The 17,640-nt window shown below is 44.2% G+C and overlaps 1 protein-coding gene across 2 annotated transcripts in view; it reads right to left on the minus strand.

Annotated features, from left to right (window-relative positions):
* Positions 1-17,640, minus strand: part of LOC113888430 (multidrug resistance-associated protein 4-like) — a 547,902-nt gene that overhangs the window by 489,029 nt on the left and 41,233 nt on the right. For both annotated transcript variants that reach the window (XM_027535554.1, XM_027535553.1), the window contains exons 11-13: positions 16,322-16,513; positions 2,299-2,393; positions 1,990-2,076 (exon numbers count right to left, since the gene is read on the minus strand). In XM_027535554.1, the coding sequence (XP_027391355.1) occupies positions 1,990-2,076; positions 2,299-2,393; positions 16,322-16,513 (374 nt within the window). The remainder of the gene's footprint in view (positions 1-1,989; positions 2,077-2,298; positions 2,394-16,321; positions 16,514-17,640) is intronic.

Consider the following 17,640-nt stretch of genomic DNA (forward strand, 5'->3'; position numbering starts at 1 on the left):
AATTTTTTTTTTAAAGGACAGAGACAGGGGTGCACATGGACAGAAGATCATATGAGGACACAGCGAGGCAGACGCCACCAGCAGCCAAGGACAACATTCTCATCAGAAACCAAACCTGCCTACACGGCGAACTTCCAGCCTCAAGGACTGTGAGAAAATGAATTTCTGTTCTTTAAACACCCCAACTGTGACAACTTGCTATAGACTGAATGTTTTTGTCCTCAAAATTCATATATTGAAACCTAATTCCCACTGTGTACTAGAAGTGTAGCTATTGGGAGGTGACAGGTCATGAGGGTGGAGCCAACATGAAAGAGATTAGTGCCCTTACAAAGGGGACCCACAGGGCTCCCTCACCCCTTCCCCACGTGAGGACACGGGAATCGTGCCCTCACCAGACACTGAATCTCTCAGCACCCTCAGCTTGGACTTTTCCAGCCTCCAGAATCCTGAGGGATAAATTTTTGTTTTTTATAAGCTGCCCAGGCTGTGGTCTCCTGTGAGAGCAGCCTGGACAGACAGCCCCAGCAAAGTAACACAGAACCTGACAGCGAGAATTTCCAAATAGCTTCTCTCTGCCAAACACCCCACCTCCTTCAGACAAGGACATACCTGCTGTTCTCCTCACAGCCCTGCTTCCTCCTCCCTCCATACCTGAGCTTCTACTCTTCCTTCAGCAAAGGAACTGGGTCCTCTTCTCAGCCTCCACACACCTGCCCAGCCTGCAGGCCCCCAGGGCACTTCCCTCCCAGCCCTGGGCACAGGGAGCTTTCCAACTTCAGTGAAAGTCTCCAGCTGCAACTTCCACTTAGCATTTACTGTATCCTGTATCAAAACTCTCTAAACCTTGACTCTGCTGAGCTTTCCCCTGGCATCTGTCTTAACAAGCTCCACACAGAGACAGGTTCCTTGGTGGCAGGAATGAGGGCTGTGTCCTAGTCTCCCTTATTCTGCCCAGTGTGGGTCCTTCCCCTCTCCTGGATCACTGTCCTCCTTGTAAAGTAAGAGGTTCTGTGCAGGAACATCTGTAAGGGTATCAATCTCAGTGCATACAGCAGGGTGCTGATATGCAGCTGGAAGGCTCATTGTCTTTAACAAGGTGAACGACAGCAAGGGAACTAACCATGGGGTAGATGTGGAGGCTGCTTCAGAAAAAGTGAATCCATGAGACTTTCAAAGATGTCAGTCTAGACTCCACCAGAGGCCTCAGTCAGCATGTGTTGGGACAGAGAAGCAACAGAACTTTTCTCCAGGAGTTCTGTGGCCAAGAAAGAGCCACTGACAACAAATTCCAGAAACACAAAGTAAGAGTCAGGACTTCAGAAAGATTCCGAAAGATACTGAGTTTCAAATTCAAGTTAACCCTACATGTGGGTCTAAGTATTAATTTTAGTAAGTATCCATGAAGAAATGTTAAATAATTGAGCCATACTCAGATGTGGAATAAATCATCTGTAAATTCTAAATCATTTGTAAATACTTTACTAAGTATTTCTAAACCAGCAGAATAATAAGCATAAACCAACAGGGTCTTTCCATGGAAGCCCTATATCTGTACTGAAAAATTCACTTCTAATGTGCCTTCAGCAAATGACAAAGGAAAAGAATTGGCAGCCCATCACCAGGTTACCAAGTCCTACTCTCTGATTTAAAAACTTTACATCATCCTTCTTATCCCTGGGGTTTGGATCCATCCACAATATCTGAATCCGTCAAGTGCAAGTAACGGGGGAATCTGTCATGTATCCCTCACTCCCTAAAGCATGGACCCCACTGTCCTACACACACTGGAAGCAACTGCTGTATTTTCCTGTCCTGACCTCATCATGATGCAAAATTTCTCTATGATGGGTCTTCTGTGGAGGGAAGGGAGGGACACCAGGACAGAGTGAGCTGAGTCTCCAGCACAAAGGTTTTCCTGAGCTCTCTTCCCTGATCTCTACAGGGTTCCTGGAAAGCAGAGATGATAGAAAACAGGACCAAACTCACAATTCAAACAAGTGCCTGCTGACTCTTGCGTCCACTGCACTGAGTGGATCATCCAGGAGGTAGATGTCTGCGTCCTGATACACGGCTCTAGAAAACATAGAGAGACGTCAGGAGAGGACACTTCACATTGCCTGGGTCTCATCTCTGAATCATGATGGTGTCTAACAACTCCAGGTTCCTTCCACAAGCCCAGGGAAAGGGCCAAGACCCTGCTTCACACAGGCTCACCTTGTGAGCGGGGGCTGTGTGCTCAGGTCCACTAGGAACCGCAGAGGAGGAGGGGCGGATGGCAACTGAAACCCCACTTACCTGGCGAGGCTGACCCGGGCTTTCTGTCCTTCACTCAGTGGGGTTCCTCCATCTCCTGTCACAGTTAGATCTCTTTCCTTCAAATTCTGCAAATCCTGTATGGAGATAGAAAAGGGAAAAAAGAAAAAGATTTAAAATGTGTTCTCCTGCCATCCTAACCTTTTAGCATCAGTTCTTCATACAAGTGTTTAATCAACAACAATGGGCTTATTTCATAGTGACTAAACAGAAAGTGAAGAGGAACTAAAAAAGCCTCTTGATGAAAGTGAAAGAGGAGAGTGAAAAAGTTGGCTTAAAGCTCAACATTCAGAAAATGAAGATCATGGCATCCGGTCCCATCACTTCATGGGAAATAGATGGGGAAACAATGGAAACAGTGGCTGACTTTGTTTTGAGGGGCTCCAAAATCACTGCAGATTGTGACTGCAGCCATGAAATTAAAAGACGCTTACTCCTTGGAAGAAAAGTTATGACCAACCTAAATAGCATATTCAAAAGCAGAGACATTACTTTGCCAACAAAGGTCCATCTAGTCAAGGCTATGGTTTTTCCTGTGGTCATGTATGGATGTGAGAGCTGGACTGTGAAGAAGGCTGAGCACCAAAGAATTGACGCTTTTGAACTGTGGTGTTGGAGAAGACTCTTGAGAGTCCCTTGCACTGCAAAGAGATCCAACCAGTCCATTCTGAAGGAGATCAGCCCTGGGATTTCTTTGGAAGGAATGATGCTAAAGCTGAAACTCCAGTACTTTGGCCACCTCATGCGAAGAGTTGACTCATTGGAAAAGACTCTGATGCTGGGAGGGATTGGGGGCAGGAGGAGAAGGGGATGACAGAGGATGAGATGGCTGGATGGTATCACTGACTCGATGGACGTGAGTCTGAGTGAACTCCGTGAGTTGGTGATGGACAGGGAGGCCTGGTGTGCTGTGACTCATGGGGTCCCAAAGAGTCGGACATGACTGAGCGATTGAACTGAACTGAACTGAAACTGTAACAAGGAAAATTAAAAAACTTCTCAGGGCTTTTCATTTGTTTTCATTCTATATTTTTTCAAAGCATTTATGCATTTAACCATTCCAACAGGTATTTATTGAGGATTGACTATACATGAGCCATTGTTCTGAGAACAGTGAATTCAGCCATGAGGAAACAGAACCCCTAGAATTCCTCTCCATGGTGAGAGAGACAATATGGAAAATAAACCTGAGCGCAAGTACTGAGGATGAGAAGGAAAAGGAAGCTGCTCAGGGGGATGGAGAGTGAAGGAGGGAGTCCACACTGGGGTGTGAGGCCTCTGCTCAGAGGGGGCTGTGAGCAGATCTGGGGGGGAGGGGCAGAGGCTCAGGCAGACCTGGAGAGGCTGCTCCTTACAGAGGGAGGGGCGAGTGCAGGGGCCACGGGGAGATGCCCAAGGGGTTCAGGACAAGGAGGCCAGGAGAGCAGAGTAAGAATGAGGGGAGTAAGGGCAGAGACAGAGCAGGAGACTTGTGTCACTGCCAGTAAAGGGGGGAGGGGAAGGGAAGGAGGGACCTGGTCTGAGGTTTTTAAGGAATCACTTCTGTGCTTTGCAATAAACAGACAGTAAGATTGGTTTATGTTTTGGGCGGGGGGAATGATGAAGGCAGATACAAGGGAGGAGGCTACTAGAATAATTTAGGGAGCAGTGGAAATGGAGAGACAGGGTCACACTCCAGACATACTTGGAAGGTAGAGTCTGTAAAACCTGCTGACAGGACAGGTATGGGTTGTAAGAGAAGAGGACTGTGATGTTTGGGGTGAGGAAGCAGAAGGACAGGGTCACCATTTATTGAGTTGCAGATGATGATGGAGGCAGATTTAGGACACTTCTCTTGTGGACAAGCAGAAATGACCTCTCAGTGATATCACTGTGCAGCTGGACATGCAAGTGTGAAGGTCTGTGCTAGAGACACAGGTGTGAGAACTGGTGGTCCAGGCTGGTGAAAACACGGGACTTGTTTTATCTTAAATTGCCAGTTTTGCTGATCTTGGTCTCCACTTCTGATTTTCAGAGAAGGGATGAAACCTGACCCGAGTCTTCACAGTGATACTTAAGGCAAGTCATAGTGTGACAGACGACGTCTGTATAAGAAATGGGAACAGAAAGAGCAGGCTGGGCAGGAAAACCAAAAGGAAAGAAACAACATGCTGAGGGACACCAAGCAGATCAGTTGGACTAAGTAGATCCTTGCCCTTGGAAGCAGGAAATACTCAAAGTTAAGAAGGATATGAAGTTTTGGCTTGAGGATCTGGGAATCTATCATAAGTTATATTTGAGTATTATTTAAGAAGTAGACAAATCAGTCTATCTTCCCCAGAGAATCTGGGAAAAATTTTTTTTAAATGACAAGAAAATCCCCAAAATGACCAGGTAACAATCAGGTTTAAGTTACACAGTTATTACACGGGGAATCTTTACTTCAAATTACCTATTAAACCCCTCAGGCATCAACCTAAGATACACAGCAGTACCTTTCTGTAGATGACACCCTCACTTCTGTCTCTACTTTAGAAATTTGCGGAGAAAGCAAACTAGCACACTGGGGTCTCCATGATAAACAAGTCCTCTGATCTCCCTAAGTCTCATTTTCCTCTTCTACATAATGTGCTGCAGAAACCAGAATCACTAAACTCAAGCTGTGAGAATCGAAGGAAGTGTATGAACACCCTCCATAAATGGAAAAAGGACATGAATTGATTATAACTTGCTATTGGTGACTGATGTCTATTTTCTCTTCAAACCAACAGTGGGATCCCATGCATAGTGTGGATCACAACATGCAAAGCACACGACCACAAGGAAAAGATAGAGACTGTCTCCATCATAACCCTCCCTGACAGCCACAAGACATAAAGACACACACAGGTTTCCTGCTCACTCAGAGCTTAACTTGGGTGCATCCAATGAAGGGCAGCAATTGCTCTGTTGTGAAAATTCATCATTATGTCACTTCCTCTCTTTCTGGAGCTCAGAAATTAATACCATCTCTTGCTTTGGTTTTCATGAACAACAACAAACCATTTTAAGATAGGTTCCAAGCCTTATACATACATACATACATACATACATACATACATACATACATACACACACACACACACACACACACACACCCCCAAGTTACTTGGCCTCCATTTCACTGATGACAATCCTTGCAAACTGTTCCACTTAGCTTTTATGCTTTGATTTTACATTGTTTTTGTTTCTTTCTCAAAATAGTGACATATCATAACACAAAAATCTTAACCATGCTCTAGAAAAGGCACATAAATCCACTCTTTTAATTAGTACATGAAGGGATAGAAACAGGCTCTCTTCAACTCTGGTGGTAGGACTTGAAGTGTGTTGGTGACTCTGAAATTATTCATGCATGAGCCCCACATGGGCAAAGCATTTCAGAGGATTTGAAGTAAAATCCAAGGCAGGCTAATTTCCTAGTCACCATTTTCTGATTAAATTAGAGGGAAAGGCCTGACTTGAGCATATATTACAATTCCTCCCACTGACAGGAAGGTGTTTTTATTCATGTTATTTTCCTCTAAGTTAAATTTCACCAATTTTCACTGAAAAATAGATACACAAATGAGAGGCAGACTAGGAAACAGTGACACTGGTTTGATGCCATCATCCAGAAGCTCACCCAAGGCCCTTCAGCGATGGTGGAGACTTACAGTAGAAACACTGTTTTGTAGAAAGCTTTCACTTTCATGTCAGGTTCAAAGGATTTGCTAACAAAATAAGCCACTCGTTATATACAAATAAATAATACCAATATTTATTATAGAATTATCTAGCTTATTCAATATACTAATATTAAAAGAAAAGAGAAATAGAAAACAGCAGAGGGTACGTCATCAAATTGGGTTCTGACCAACATCCAGATGCAAATAGTGCTGAGAAGTCCCATGACACAGCACATCTGGGGTCTCAATTTGTTACTGAATCCAAGTTCGCTCTGCTCGCCACACAGGCCAGAGAGACAAGTGGTTGAGGCCAGGAAGAAGAGAATTTATTTGGGGAGCCCGCTGACTGAGAAGATGCCAAGCTAGGGCCTCAGAATGACCATCTTATCGGGGTCTAGATGCCAGGTTCTTTTATAGATCAGAGATGGGGAGGCGTGGAAGCAAAGTAAAAAGGCCATTAATCTTGCAAATCTCCTAGAATGTCAAGACTCAGGCACGGGATGTGTTAATTTCTTCCTTCCTGCCATCTACAGGTGGTCAGGATTCTGAACAAAGGCACTTTAGTTTAACAGGCAGAGGAGCAGGATTCTCTAAGGTAGGACATTCAGTATGATTATAATAACAAAAGCAACAAAAAAACAAGTCAACAAAATAGTTTCAACATGGAGTCAGAATTGGCTTCTTCTCCACAATGAATAGGAGAAGGCAATGGCAACCCACTCCAGTACTCTTGCCTGGAAAATCCCATGGACAGAGGAGCCTGGTAGGCTGCAGTCCATGGAGTCGCTAAGAGTCGGGCACGACTGAGCGACTTCACTTTCACTTTTCACTTTCATGCATTGGAGAAGGAAATGGCAACCTACTCCAGTATTCTTGCCTGGAGAATCCCAGGGACAGAGGAGCCTAGTGGGTTGCCGTCTATGGGGGTGCACAGAGTCGGACACAACTGAAGCGACTTAGCAGCAGCAGCTACAATGAACTGGGAAAAGGAGCCAAGTAGCACATCCGCTCTGTGGGTGAGATTTCAAACACTGCAGTTCAGTTGTTGTTGTTCAGTTGCTTAGTCGTATCTGACTCTTTTCGACCCCATAGACACAGCTCATCAGGCTTCCCTCTCCTTCACTATCTCCTGGAGTTTGCTCAAACTCATGTCCATTGAGTCGATGATGCCATCCAACCATCTTATCCTCTGTCGCACCTTCTCCTCCTGCCCTCAAATTCTCCCATCAGGGTCTTTTCTAATGAGTCAGCTCTTCACATCAGGTAGCCAAAGTATTGGGGGTTTAGCTTCAGCATCAGTCCTTCCAATGAATATTTAGGGTTGATTTCCTTTTGCATTGACTGGTTTGATCTCCTTGCAGCAGTCCAAGGGACTCTCAAGAGTCTTCTCCAGCATCACAGTTCAAAAGTATCAACTGAACAACAACAAACACCGTGGAGAAGACTGCAGAAATGGTTAATGAGGGCCAGATGTGAGGCCCTGGTAGGAGAATGCTGTACTTCGGACTCAAACAGGGGGTCTGAGTCCCTCTTTTTTCACAGTTTTTTTTTTTTTTTCCATTTGAAACTGCCCCTCCTCTCACAGCCTGTTAATATCCTGCCCTTCTTTCCAGGCTCAGCCCAAACACACTCTCTCATGAAACCATCCTGGATTTATCTCTCTTCTTGTTGGGTTCCTAAGGCTCTGTTTACACCTCTTGTGAAGGACCCGTCTCATCCTGCTCCATCATTCATACACATGCAGACAGCTTTTCTCGGCTCCTGGGGGATAAGATCTGTGCACCAAGCACTGTGCTGGACCATAATACTGATTATCTCTAAGCCTCACAACAAGCTGCACAGGAAGTACTGGCCCCATTTCACAGATAAGGAAACTGAGATTGAGTGAGGTCACGTTACTGGTATGAGGACTGTTACCTGTTAAACAGAAGAGCTGGACTCTGAACCAGCTCATGTCAGTTCAGAGCCTTTTGCTCTTTCACATCACGCTGCCCAGGTCGTGACTAAAGAGTGTATTTGAAATGAAGACAACACTAAACTAACTCAAGTCATGAAGGCCTCTATACCTAGACATAGAAGGATCAATTAACTTATTATCTTATGATTTTCCAGGAAATCTGAAAAGAAAATATTCAAGTTAGGGGAAGCACACTGACTAAAACTGCCTACCCTGGCCAGGCACCACAGTAACTATTTGCATAAGGTCCTGGTAAGGAACATGGAACCAATAAGGCACCACCAACCGGAAGAGTTCAGGAAAGGTCAAAAGGAGATGCCACATGTCTGACCACCTCCCAGAATCCTTCTCGCTGGCATCCACCAGGAAGGACTCTGGGCCAGAATGATTGGCTAAAGACAACCCTGAAACTAATTCCGTCACCATAAGACCCAAGACTGCGAGCCACATGGCAAAGCTATTCTCCTGGGTTCCCTTACCCTTCTGCTCTCCACTCAGGTGTCCTTTCCAGATAAAATGTCTTGCTTTGTCAGCACATGTATCTCCTCGGACAATTCATTTCTGAGTGTTAGACAAGAGCCCTGTTTTGGGCCCTGGAAGGGTTCATGTTGGCAGGAATGTGGTAAATATGAGATAAAGGTACAAGCTTATAGGCATCCAAGAGGGATTTGTAAGGTCAAGTGATCTATGTGGGAAAATATCAAACTAGAATTTATCAGCTTGATACCTTTAACTGTGTAATGCCTAAAAGTTTTTAAAAGCCTTAAAAACGTTTTGTAAAAACTTGTTTTTTTTTTAAAAAAAAACAAAACTCAAAAGTTTTTAAAATCGGTTAAAGATGACATGCAGACCAATGTTACATACACTCTTGCTTATGGTAACAGAATATGTTTACTGTTGATTTATGTAATATACTATATGTACAGCACCTATATAAATTATCAGCTCAAATAATGAAAGTTACATATATCAAGAAGATACCTTCTTTCTTACAAGTCACATTTTATGGATGTGCTTTACCAAAAACTGGTTGAGCTTACAATTAGAGGCTAATTTATTTTCAAAATTATTCTAACATTTATAGAGTGCTTGTTATGTCCCTAAGCAATCAGGTGCTTTAAAATCACTATTGCATGTCATTCTCGAAACAACCTTATAAGATTGACAGTATTATTATCTCCATTTTACAAATGAAGAAACAGGCTTGTAAGGTTCAGTCAGCCAAAACCACACACCTAGAAAACAGGGAAACTGAGACTCAATCCCTGAGTCTTCTGACTCCTGGGCCTTGGAGTTGACGTCATCAGCCTGAACTGATGTTGCCAATGGGATTACTTCATGTTTTATTAGAAGAATGTTTTCATCTAGATGAACTTAAACATTTACTTCAATCTGACCTAGTTTAATACATCTAGTTGTTATTGACATTCTAAGAAATGCTGTTTTCCAGTGCTTGTTCCTCTAGGATTTGGGGGATGTAGGAGGAGGAAGAACCTTGGGAAAAAAAAAATCTTGATTATATTTATAGGAATGTATGTGTGGATGGCCGCTAAGCGCAGGTGGCTGCGACGACCGGCGCCTTAAGCGTGGCTGAGAGGAGCCACCCCACATCCAAAGTCAGGGGCAGAAGCTGGGAGGACCCCATGCCCGAAGGGCAGTGGCCAAGAGGAGTTACCCCACGTCCGAGGTCAGGGGCAGCAGCTGAGAGTACCAGACTGCGACGGTGCAGGAACGGCTGAGAAGAGCTATCCCACGTCCGAGGTCAGGGGCAGTGGCTGGGAGGACCAACCCCACGTCCAAGGAGCCATGGCTGCGTAGGCGCAGGAGAGCCTAGAGGCGCTATTCCACTTTGAAGGTGAGGAAGGGCGGTGGTGAGGAGATACCCCTTGTCCAAGGTAAGGAGCAATAAGGCTGTGCTTTGCTGGAGCAGCCGTGAAGAGATATCCCACGCCCAAGATAAGAGAAACCCAAGTAAGATGGTAGGTGATGCAAGAGGACATCAGAGGGCAAACACACTGAAACCATACTCATAGAAATCTAGTCAATCTAATCACACTAGGACCACAGCCTTGTCTAACTCAATGAAACTAAGCCATGCCCATGGGGCAACCCAAGATGGGAAGGTCATGGTGGAGAGATCTGACAGAATGTGGTCCACTGGAGAAGGGAATGGCAAACCACTTCAGTATTCTTGCCTTGAGAACCCCATGAACAGTATGAAAAGGCAAAATGATAGGATACTGAAAGAGAAACTCCCCAGGTCAGTAGGTGCCCAATATGCTACTGGAGATCAGTGGAGCAATAACTCCAGAAAGAATGAAGGGATGGAGCCAAAGCAAAAACAATACCCAGCTGTGGATGTGACTGGTGATAGAAGAAAGGTCCGATGCTGTAAAGAGCAATATTGCATAGGAACCTGGAATGTCAGGTCCATGAATCAAGACAAATTGGAAGTGGTCAAACAAGAGATGGCAAGAGTGAAAGTTGACATTCTAGGAATCAGCGAACTGAAATGGACTGGAATGGGTGAATTTTACTCAGATGACCATTATATCTACTATTGCAGGCAGGAGTCCCTCAGAAGAAATGGAGAAGCCATCATGGTCAACAAAAGAGTCTGAAATGCACTACTTGGATGCAATCTCAAAAACGACCGAATGATCTCTGTTCGTTTCCAAGGCAAACCATTCAATATCACAGTAATCCAAGTCTATGACCCAACCAGTAATGCTGAAGAAGCTGAAGTTGAACGGTTCTATGAAGACCTACAAGACCTTTTAGAACTAACACCCCAAAAAGATGTCCTTTTCATTATAGAGGACTGGAATGCAAAAGTAGGAAGTCAAGAAACACCTGGAGGAACAGGCAAATTTGGCCATGGAATACGGAATGAAGCAGGGCAAAGACTAATAGAGTTTTGCCAAAAAAATGCACTGGTCATAACAAATACCCTCTTCCAACAACACAAGAGAAGACTATACATGGACATCACCAGATGGTCAACACCAAAATCAGATTGATTATATTCTTTGCAGCCAAAGATGGAGAAGCTCTATATAGTCAGCAAAAACAAGACCAGGAGCTGACTGTGGCTCAGACCATGAACTCCTTATTGCCAAATTCAGACTGAAATTGAAGAAAGTAGGGAAAACCACTAGACCATTCAGGTATGACTTAAATCAAATCCCTTATGATTATACAGTGGAAGTGAGAAATAGATTTAAGGGCCTAGACCTGATAGATAGATGGCCTGATGAACTATAGAATGAGGTTCGTGACACTATACAGGAGACAGGGATCAAGACCATCCCCATGGAAAAGAAATGCAAAAAAGCAAATAGCTGTGAAAAGAAGAGAAGCGAAAAGCAAAGGAGAAAAGGAAAGATATAAGCATCTGAATGCAGAGTTCCAAAGAATAGCAAGGAGAGATAAGAAAGCCTTCCTCAGCGATCAATGCAAAGAAATAGAGGAAAACAACAGAATGGGAAAGACGAGAGATCTCTTCAAGAAAATCAGAGATACCAGAGGAACATTTCATGCAAAGATGGGCTCGATAAAGGATAGAAATGGTATGAACCTAACAGAAGCAGAAAATATTAAGAAGAGATGGCAAGAATACACAGAAGAACTGTACAAAAAAGATCTTCACGACCCAGATAATCACGATGTTGTAATCACTGACCTAGAGCCAAACATCCTGGAATGTGAAGTCAAGTGGGCCTTAGAAAGTATCACTACAAACAAAGCTAGTGGAGGTGATGGAATTCCAGTTGAGCTATTCCAAATCCTGAAAGATGATGCTGTGAAAGTGCTGCATTCAATATGCCAGCAAATTTGGAAAACTCAGCAGTGGCCACAGGACTGGAAAAGGTCAGTTTTCATTCCAATCCCAAAGAAAGGCAATGCCAAAGAATGCTCAAACTACTGCACAACTGCACTCATCTCACACGCTAGTAAAGTAATGCTCAAAATTCTCCAAGCCAGGCTTCAGCAATATGTGAACCGTGAACTTCCTGACGTTCAAGCCGGTTTTAGAAAAGGCAGAGCAACCAGAGATCAAATTGCCAACATCCACTGGATCATGGAAATAGCAAGAGAGTTCCAGAAAAAACATCTATTTCTGCTTAATTGACTATGCCAAAGCCTTTGAATGTGTGGATCACAATAAACTGTGGGAAATTCTGAAAGAGATGGGAATGCCAAACCACCTGACCTGCCTATTGAGAAATTTGTATGCAGGTCAGGAAGCAACAGTTAGAACTGGACATGTAACAACACACTGGTTCCAAATAGGAAAAGGAGTATGTCAAGGCTGTATATTGTCACCCTGTTTATTTAACTTATATGCAGAGTACATCATGAGAAACGCTGGACTGGAAGAAACACAAGCTGGAATCAAGATTGCCGGGAGAAATCTCAATAACCTCAGATGACACCACCCTTATGGCAGAAAGTGAAGAGGAACTCAAAAGCCTCTTGATGAAAGTGAAAGAGGAGAGTGGAAAAGTTGGCTTAAAGCTCAACATTCAGAAAACGAAGATCATGGCATCTGGTCCCACCACTTCATGGGAAATAGATGGGGAAACAATGGAAAGAGTGCCAGACTTTATTTTTCTGGGCTCCAAAATCACTGCAGATGGTGACTGCAGCCATGAAATTAAAAGACGCTTACTCCTTGGAAGGAAAGTTATGACCAACCTAGATAGCATATTCAGAAGCAGAGACATTACTTTGCCAACAAAGGTTCGTCTAGTCAAGGCTATGGTTTTTCCTGTGGTCATGTATGGATGTGAGAGTTGGACTGTGAAGAAGGCTGAGCGCCGAAGAATTGATGCTTTTGAACTGTGGTGTTGGAGAAGACTCTTGAGAGTCCCTTGCACTGCAAGGAGATCCAACCAGTCCATTCTGAAGGAGATCAGCCCTGGGATTTCTTTGGAAGGAATGATGCTAAACCTGAACCTCCAGTACTTTGGCCACCTCATGTGAAGAGTTGAGTCATTGGAAAAGACTCTGATGCTGGGAGGGATTGGGGGCAGGAGGAGAAGGGGATTACAGAGGATGAGATGGCTCGATGGCATCACTGACTCAATGGACGTGAGTCTCAGTGAACTCCGTGAGTTGGTGATGGACAGGGAGGCCTGGCGTGCTGTGATTCATGTGGTCGCAAAGAGTCGAACACAATTGAGTGACTGATCTGATCTTATCTGATGTGTGGATGGGCAGATGTAGAGAAAAGGGTTAGAATAGTAAGGACAGCGACAATTTACTGAAACCCTGACATGCCTGCATTTCATAGGCATGGCCTATAGCCTTTACAATAACCTTACTCCTCCTGCTTTTAATAAGAAAGGAAACTGAGACAAACACTTAGAGATACCTCCTAGGACTGCTTCTCTCCAAAGGCCAAGCCTTTTCTACCGCACATATAGTCTCCGTATCTACAGGACAAAATACCTCCAGCACACCACTATTATGTGACCACCTGATGCCCATCCACTGAGTCATGGATTCTAAAAGAAGATGAGCAGAGGATCATTACTTTTTAGGTGGTTCCCAGGTATCATAACGACCTTGCTGACCCCTGCTAATCAGAGGCAGAGATGACACTTCAGAGCAGCAGCAAAACCGCCTGGAAACTTTCTGACCCAATATCCTCTTGAAATGTCAGAGGCCCAGGCAGGAAACAGAACATACCCAAAGTAAGAGCAGGCAAGACTAAGCCACAACTCACCTCTTCACTACTTCTCTGCCCTGGGCCTCCCTTCCTGCCAAGGAGGGAATGGGCACGAGGGGCCCGACTGCATGTCCTGACTGTGCAGAGAACAGGAGAGCAGTCCATGTTTATAAACATCACATCATGTACAGAAGAATCGCTGTGCAGCTCAGTCCTGCAGGGCCCTTTCCCACCAGAGTCTGTGCTGCACAGACTCCCAAGGATGGGTGAAGCCCTGGACGCTGCCCATATTACTGGTCCTGTCACCCCATGTGGCTGTGGCAAAGCATTGGCCCCCAGGGAAACACTGAATATCAGCCACTGTCCAGCACCTGCTCTTTTGCAGAGACGCTCAAATGTGGGGAGAAAGACAAGGCTGAGCTTCACCAGAAAGGAAAGGTCATAAGAGAAACACCCACACACTGGTCTGGGTCTCTGGAGTCTGATCTGGGCATCAGGAGGTTGACATGATTAAGGTAAAGAGGAAACACGTGAAATCTGTTTATTCCACACCCCACCTTCCAGCTTTATCCATCACCTGCTTTTTAAAAAGTTCTCTCTCCAAGCCTCAGTTTTACCAACTATAAAATGAAGATGGTAACACTGAAGATAATCATGCTGCTGCTGCTAAGTCACTTCAGTCGTGTCCAACTCTGTGCGACCCCAGAGATGGCAGCCCACCAGGCTCCCCCGTCCCTGGGATTCTCCAGGCAAGAGTACTGGAGTGGGTTGCCATTGCCTTCTCCGAAGATAATCATAAAGAATTAATAATTCATATACCCTCTTCTGGGAGAAGGCAATGGCACCCCACTCCAGTACTCTTGCCTGAAAAATCCCATGGATGGAGGAGCCTGGTAGGCTGCAGTCCATGGGGTCGCTAAGAGTAGGGCACGACTGAGCGACTTCATTTTCCCTTTTCACTTTCATGCATTGGAGGAGGAAATGGCAACCCATTCCAGTGTTCTTGCCTGGAGAATCCCAGGGACGCCGGGGCCTGGTGGGCTGCCGTCTATGGGGTCGCACAGAATCGGACACGACTGAAGAGACTTAGCAGCAGCAGCATACCCTCTTCTGGGTGCATGTCTGAGAAAGAGAAATAATTTGCATGTAGACTCTAAATAAATGGGAGCTATTGTCTCAATGTTTGATGTTTGCTTTCCCCTTCTTTTCTTACACAGTATAAACACTATTTAATAAAAATCTTTGCTGATTACTGCTAACTTGGCATCGGTTCTGCAAACACAATCTCCCATTAACCAACCACAGACCAGGAGAAAGAAACAGAAGAGTGAGCAATTCCATTTTGTCCACATCATCAAAAATTGATATTCACCTGATAAAAATCTATGATGTTCAAGCATTACTCAAGCAAAATTACTGTTTTTCAGAAAGCAGGTTTGTCGTCTCCACCACCACACCTTTGAAAGACAGTCCCAGCCATTTCCTCACAGTATAAAAGATGTCCAGATCTGAACAGACCACAGGGGGAGCCCTTTAACACTATGTTCATGGATTTTTATAACTCAAGAGAGTAAAATACTGTTTAATCTGTATTTATGTTTTTCTTTCTTTTTGCCAAATTACATTTTCCTTTTAAGTAAGTTCAGTTTTCATCATTCATTTACTAATTTCATCTAAATCTCAAGGTAGAGTTAAATGTTTCTTCTTGCCATTTTCTGTGAAACTCAATGCAATTTCTGAAAACAATCTCTCCCCCAATGAAATGAGTCAGTATTAAGAAGAAATTTTAAAGCATTACATTTTCTTTAATAAATTACAAGTCAAAACCAAACAGAGAGGGAAACCTGGAGACTGAAAGAGACTGAGGAGGCACTAACCAAGTGCAGTGGGCACAACTCATGTGGAGTCTGATTCCATCAATAGTGAACAAGACTTCTCAGTGAGATGATTAGCAACATGTAAACACTGATGAAAAAGTTGATGATATTCAGGAATTAGGGTAATTTTTCAGGTGAAATAATGTTGGTAATTTTTTTTTTTTTCCCAAAGGCTTTCCTATCTTTTAGACAAAAACAGATGAAATGTTTACAGATGGACTGACTAATCTGAGGTCTAGGATCTGCTCCAGAATAATAATAGGGTGGGGGTGGGGCTGGCAGAGGGCAGGGGTGGGGATGCAGCAAGACTGGCCACCAGCTGATCCTGGTTGGAGCTGGGGGTGGGTACATGAGAGATCATTACAGTGTGCTCTCTGTTTTTACAAATTTTTGTAACTGTCCATTAAAAAAGAACCTAAAACTGAATGAAGCTTCACCAAATGAAATAAAGGCATTCTGTGATTATCACATCAGAATTAAAACAACTGCATATACAACTGCATGTTTACCCAGACCAGCTTAAAGCAACAATCAAAGACCTTTCAAATTTTTTTTTTCATGAATAATTTTTTTTTAATAGAAAATTATTTAATTAGTATACATGTGTTCCCCATCCTGAACCCTCCTCCCTCCTCCCTCCCCACACCATCCCTCTGGGTCGTCCCAGTGCACCAGCCCCAAGCATCCAGCATCGCGCATTGAACCTGGACTGGCATCTCGTTTCATACATGACGTTTCACATGTTTCAATAGCTTAAGCCAACACTATCAATTGAAATTTGAGTATATGCAGCTCACAAGTCATTACTCACCTCTTCCAAAGCACAAGCCTTTATTACTTCTTTATATCGCTCTTCTTCGTATTTCTTCCCAAATAAAATGTTACTTCTCACAGTTCCTGGAAACAGCCAGGGCTGCTGAGAAACATATGCGATCCTCCCATGCACGCTGACCTTCCCCTGGCTCGGGGCCAGCTCCCCCAGCAGAGCACGTAACAGTGACGACTGAAACAGACGGCAACACATGCACATGTGAACAGGGAGAACTCAGGCCTGGACACGAATGCCGCACAGTCCCCACCCTGGTGCTTGATCAAGGATATCAGAACAGGATAAAGTGCAGCTCTGAATATTGAAGGAAAAACGTGGAAAAGAGCACTATTGGTCAATGTAAACTGAAGGGGGATAAGGAATATAAATACCATAACAATCTACCCTGCGTTAGTTTCCCCAAATAGAGCACTCTACTCAGCAAAGACTAAGAATGTGTAACATTTTTCTCTAGCAGAGCAGACCAGCTGGATGTGTACTTTCTGTTCAGTTCAGTCACTCAGTCGTGTCCGACTTTTTGCAAGCCCATGAACCGCAGCACGCCAGGCCTCCCTGTCCATCACCAACTCCCGAAGTCCACCCAAACCCATGTCCATCGAGTCGGTGATGCCATCCAACCATCACATTCTCTGTTGTCCCCTTCTCCTCCTGCCCTCAATCTTTCCCAGCATCAGAGTTTTTTCAAATGAGTCAGCTCTTCACATCAGGTGGCAAAAGTATTGGAATTTCAGCTTCAACATCAGTCCTTCCAATGAACACTCAGGACTGATCTCCTTTAGGATGGACTGGTTGGATCGCCTTGCAGTCCCCTCTCAAGAGTCTCGTCCAAAACCACAGTTCAAAAGCATCAATTCTTTTGTGCTCAGCTTTCTTTACAGTCCAATTCTCACATCCATACATGACTACTGGAAAAACCATAGCCTTGACTAGATGGACGTTTGTTGGCAAAGTAATATCTCTGCTTTTGAATATGCTATTTAGGTTGGTCATGACTTCCCTTCCAAGGAGCAACTGTCTTTTAATTTCATGGCTGCAATTACCATCTGCAGTGATTTTGGAGCCCAGAAAAATAGTCGGCCACTGTTTCCACTGTTTCCCCATCTATTTGCCATGAAGTGATGGGACCGGATGCCATGATCTTAGTTTTCTGAATGTTGAGCTTTAACATTTTCACTCTCCTCTTTCACTTTCATCAAGAAGCTCTTTAGTTCCTCTTCATTTTCTTCCATAAGAGTGGTGTCATCTGCATATCTGAGGTTATTGATATTTCTCCCAGCAATCTTGATTCCAGCTTGAGCTTC

This window comes from Bos indicus x Bos taurus, unplaced genomic scaffold (genome assembly GCF_003369695.1).
Source record: "Bos indicus x Bos taurus breed Angus x Brahman F1 hybrid unplaced genomic scaffold, Bos_hybrid_MaternalHap_v2.0 SuperScaffold_100126, whole genome shotgun sequence".
In the NCBI taxonomy this organism is placed as follows: Eukaryota; Metazoa; Chordata; class Mammalia; order Artiodactyla; family Bovidae; genus Bos; species Bos indicus x Bos taurus.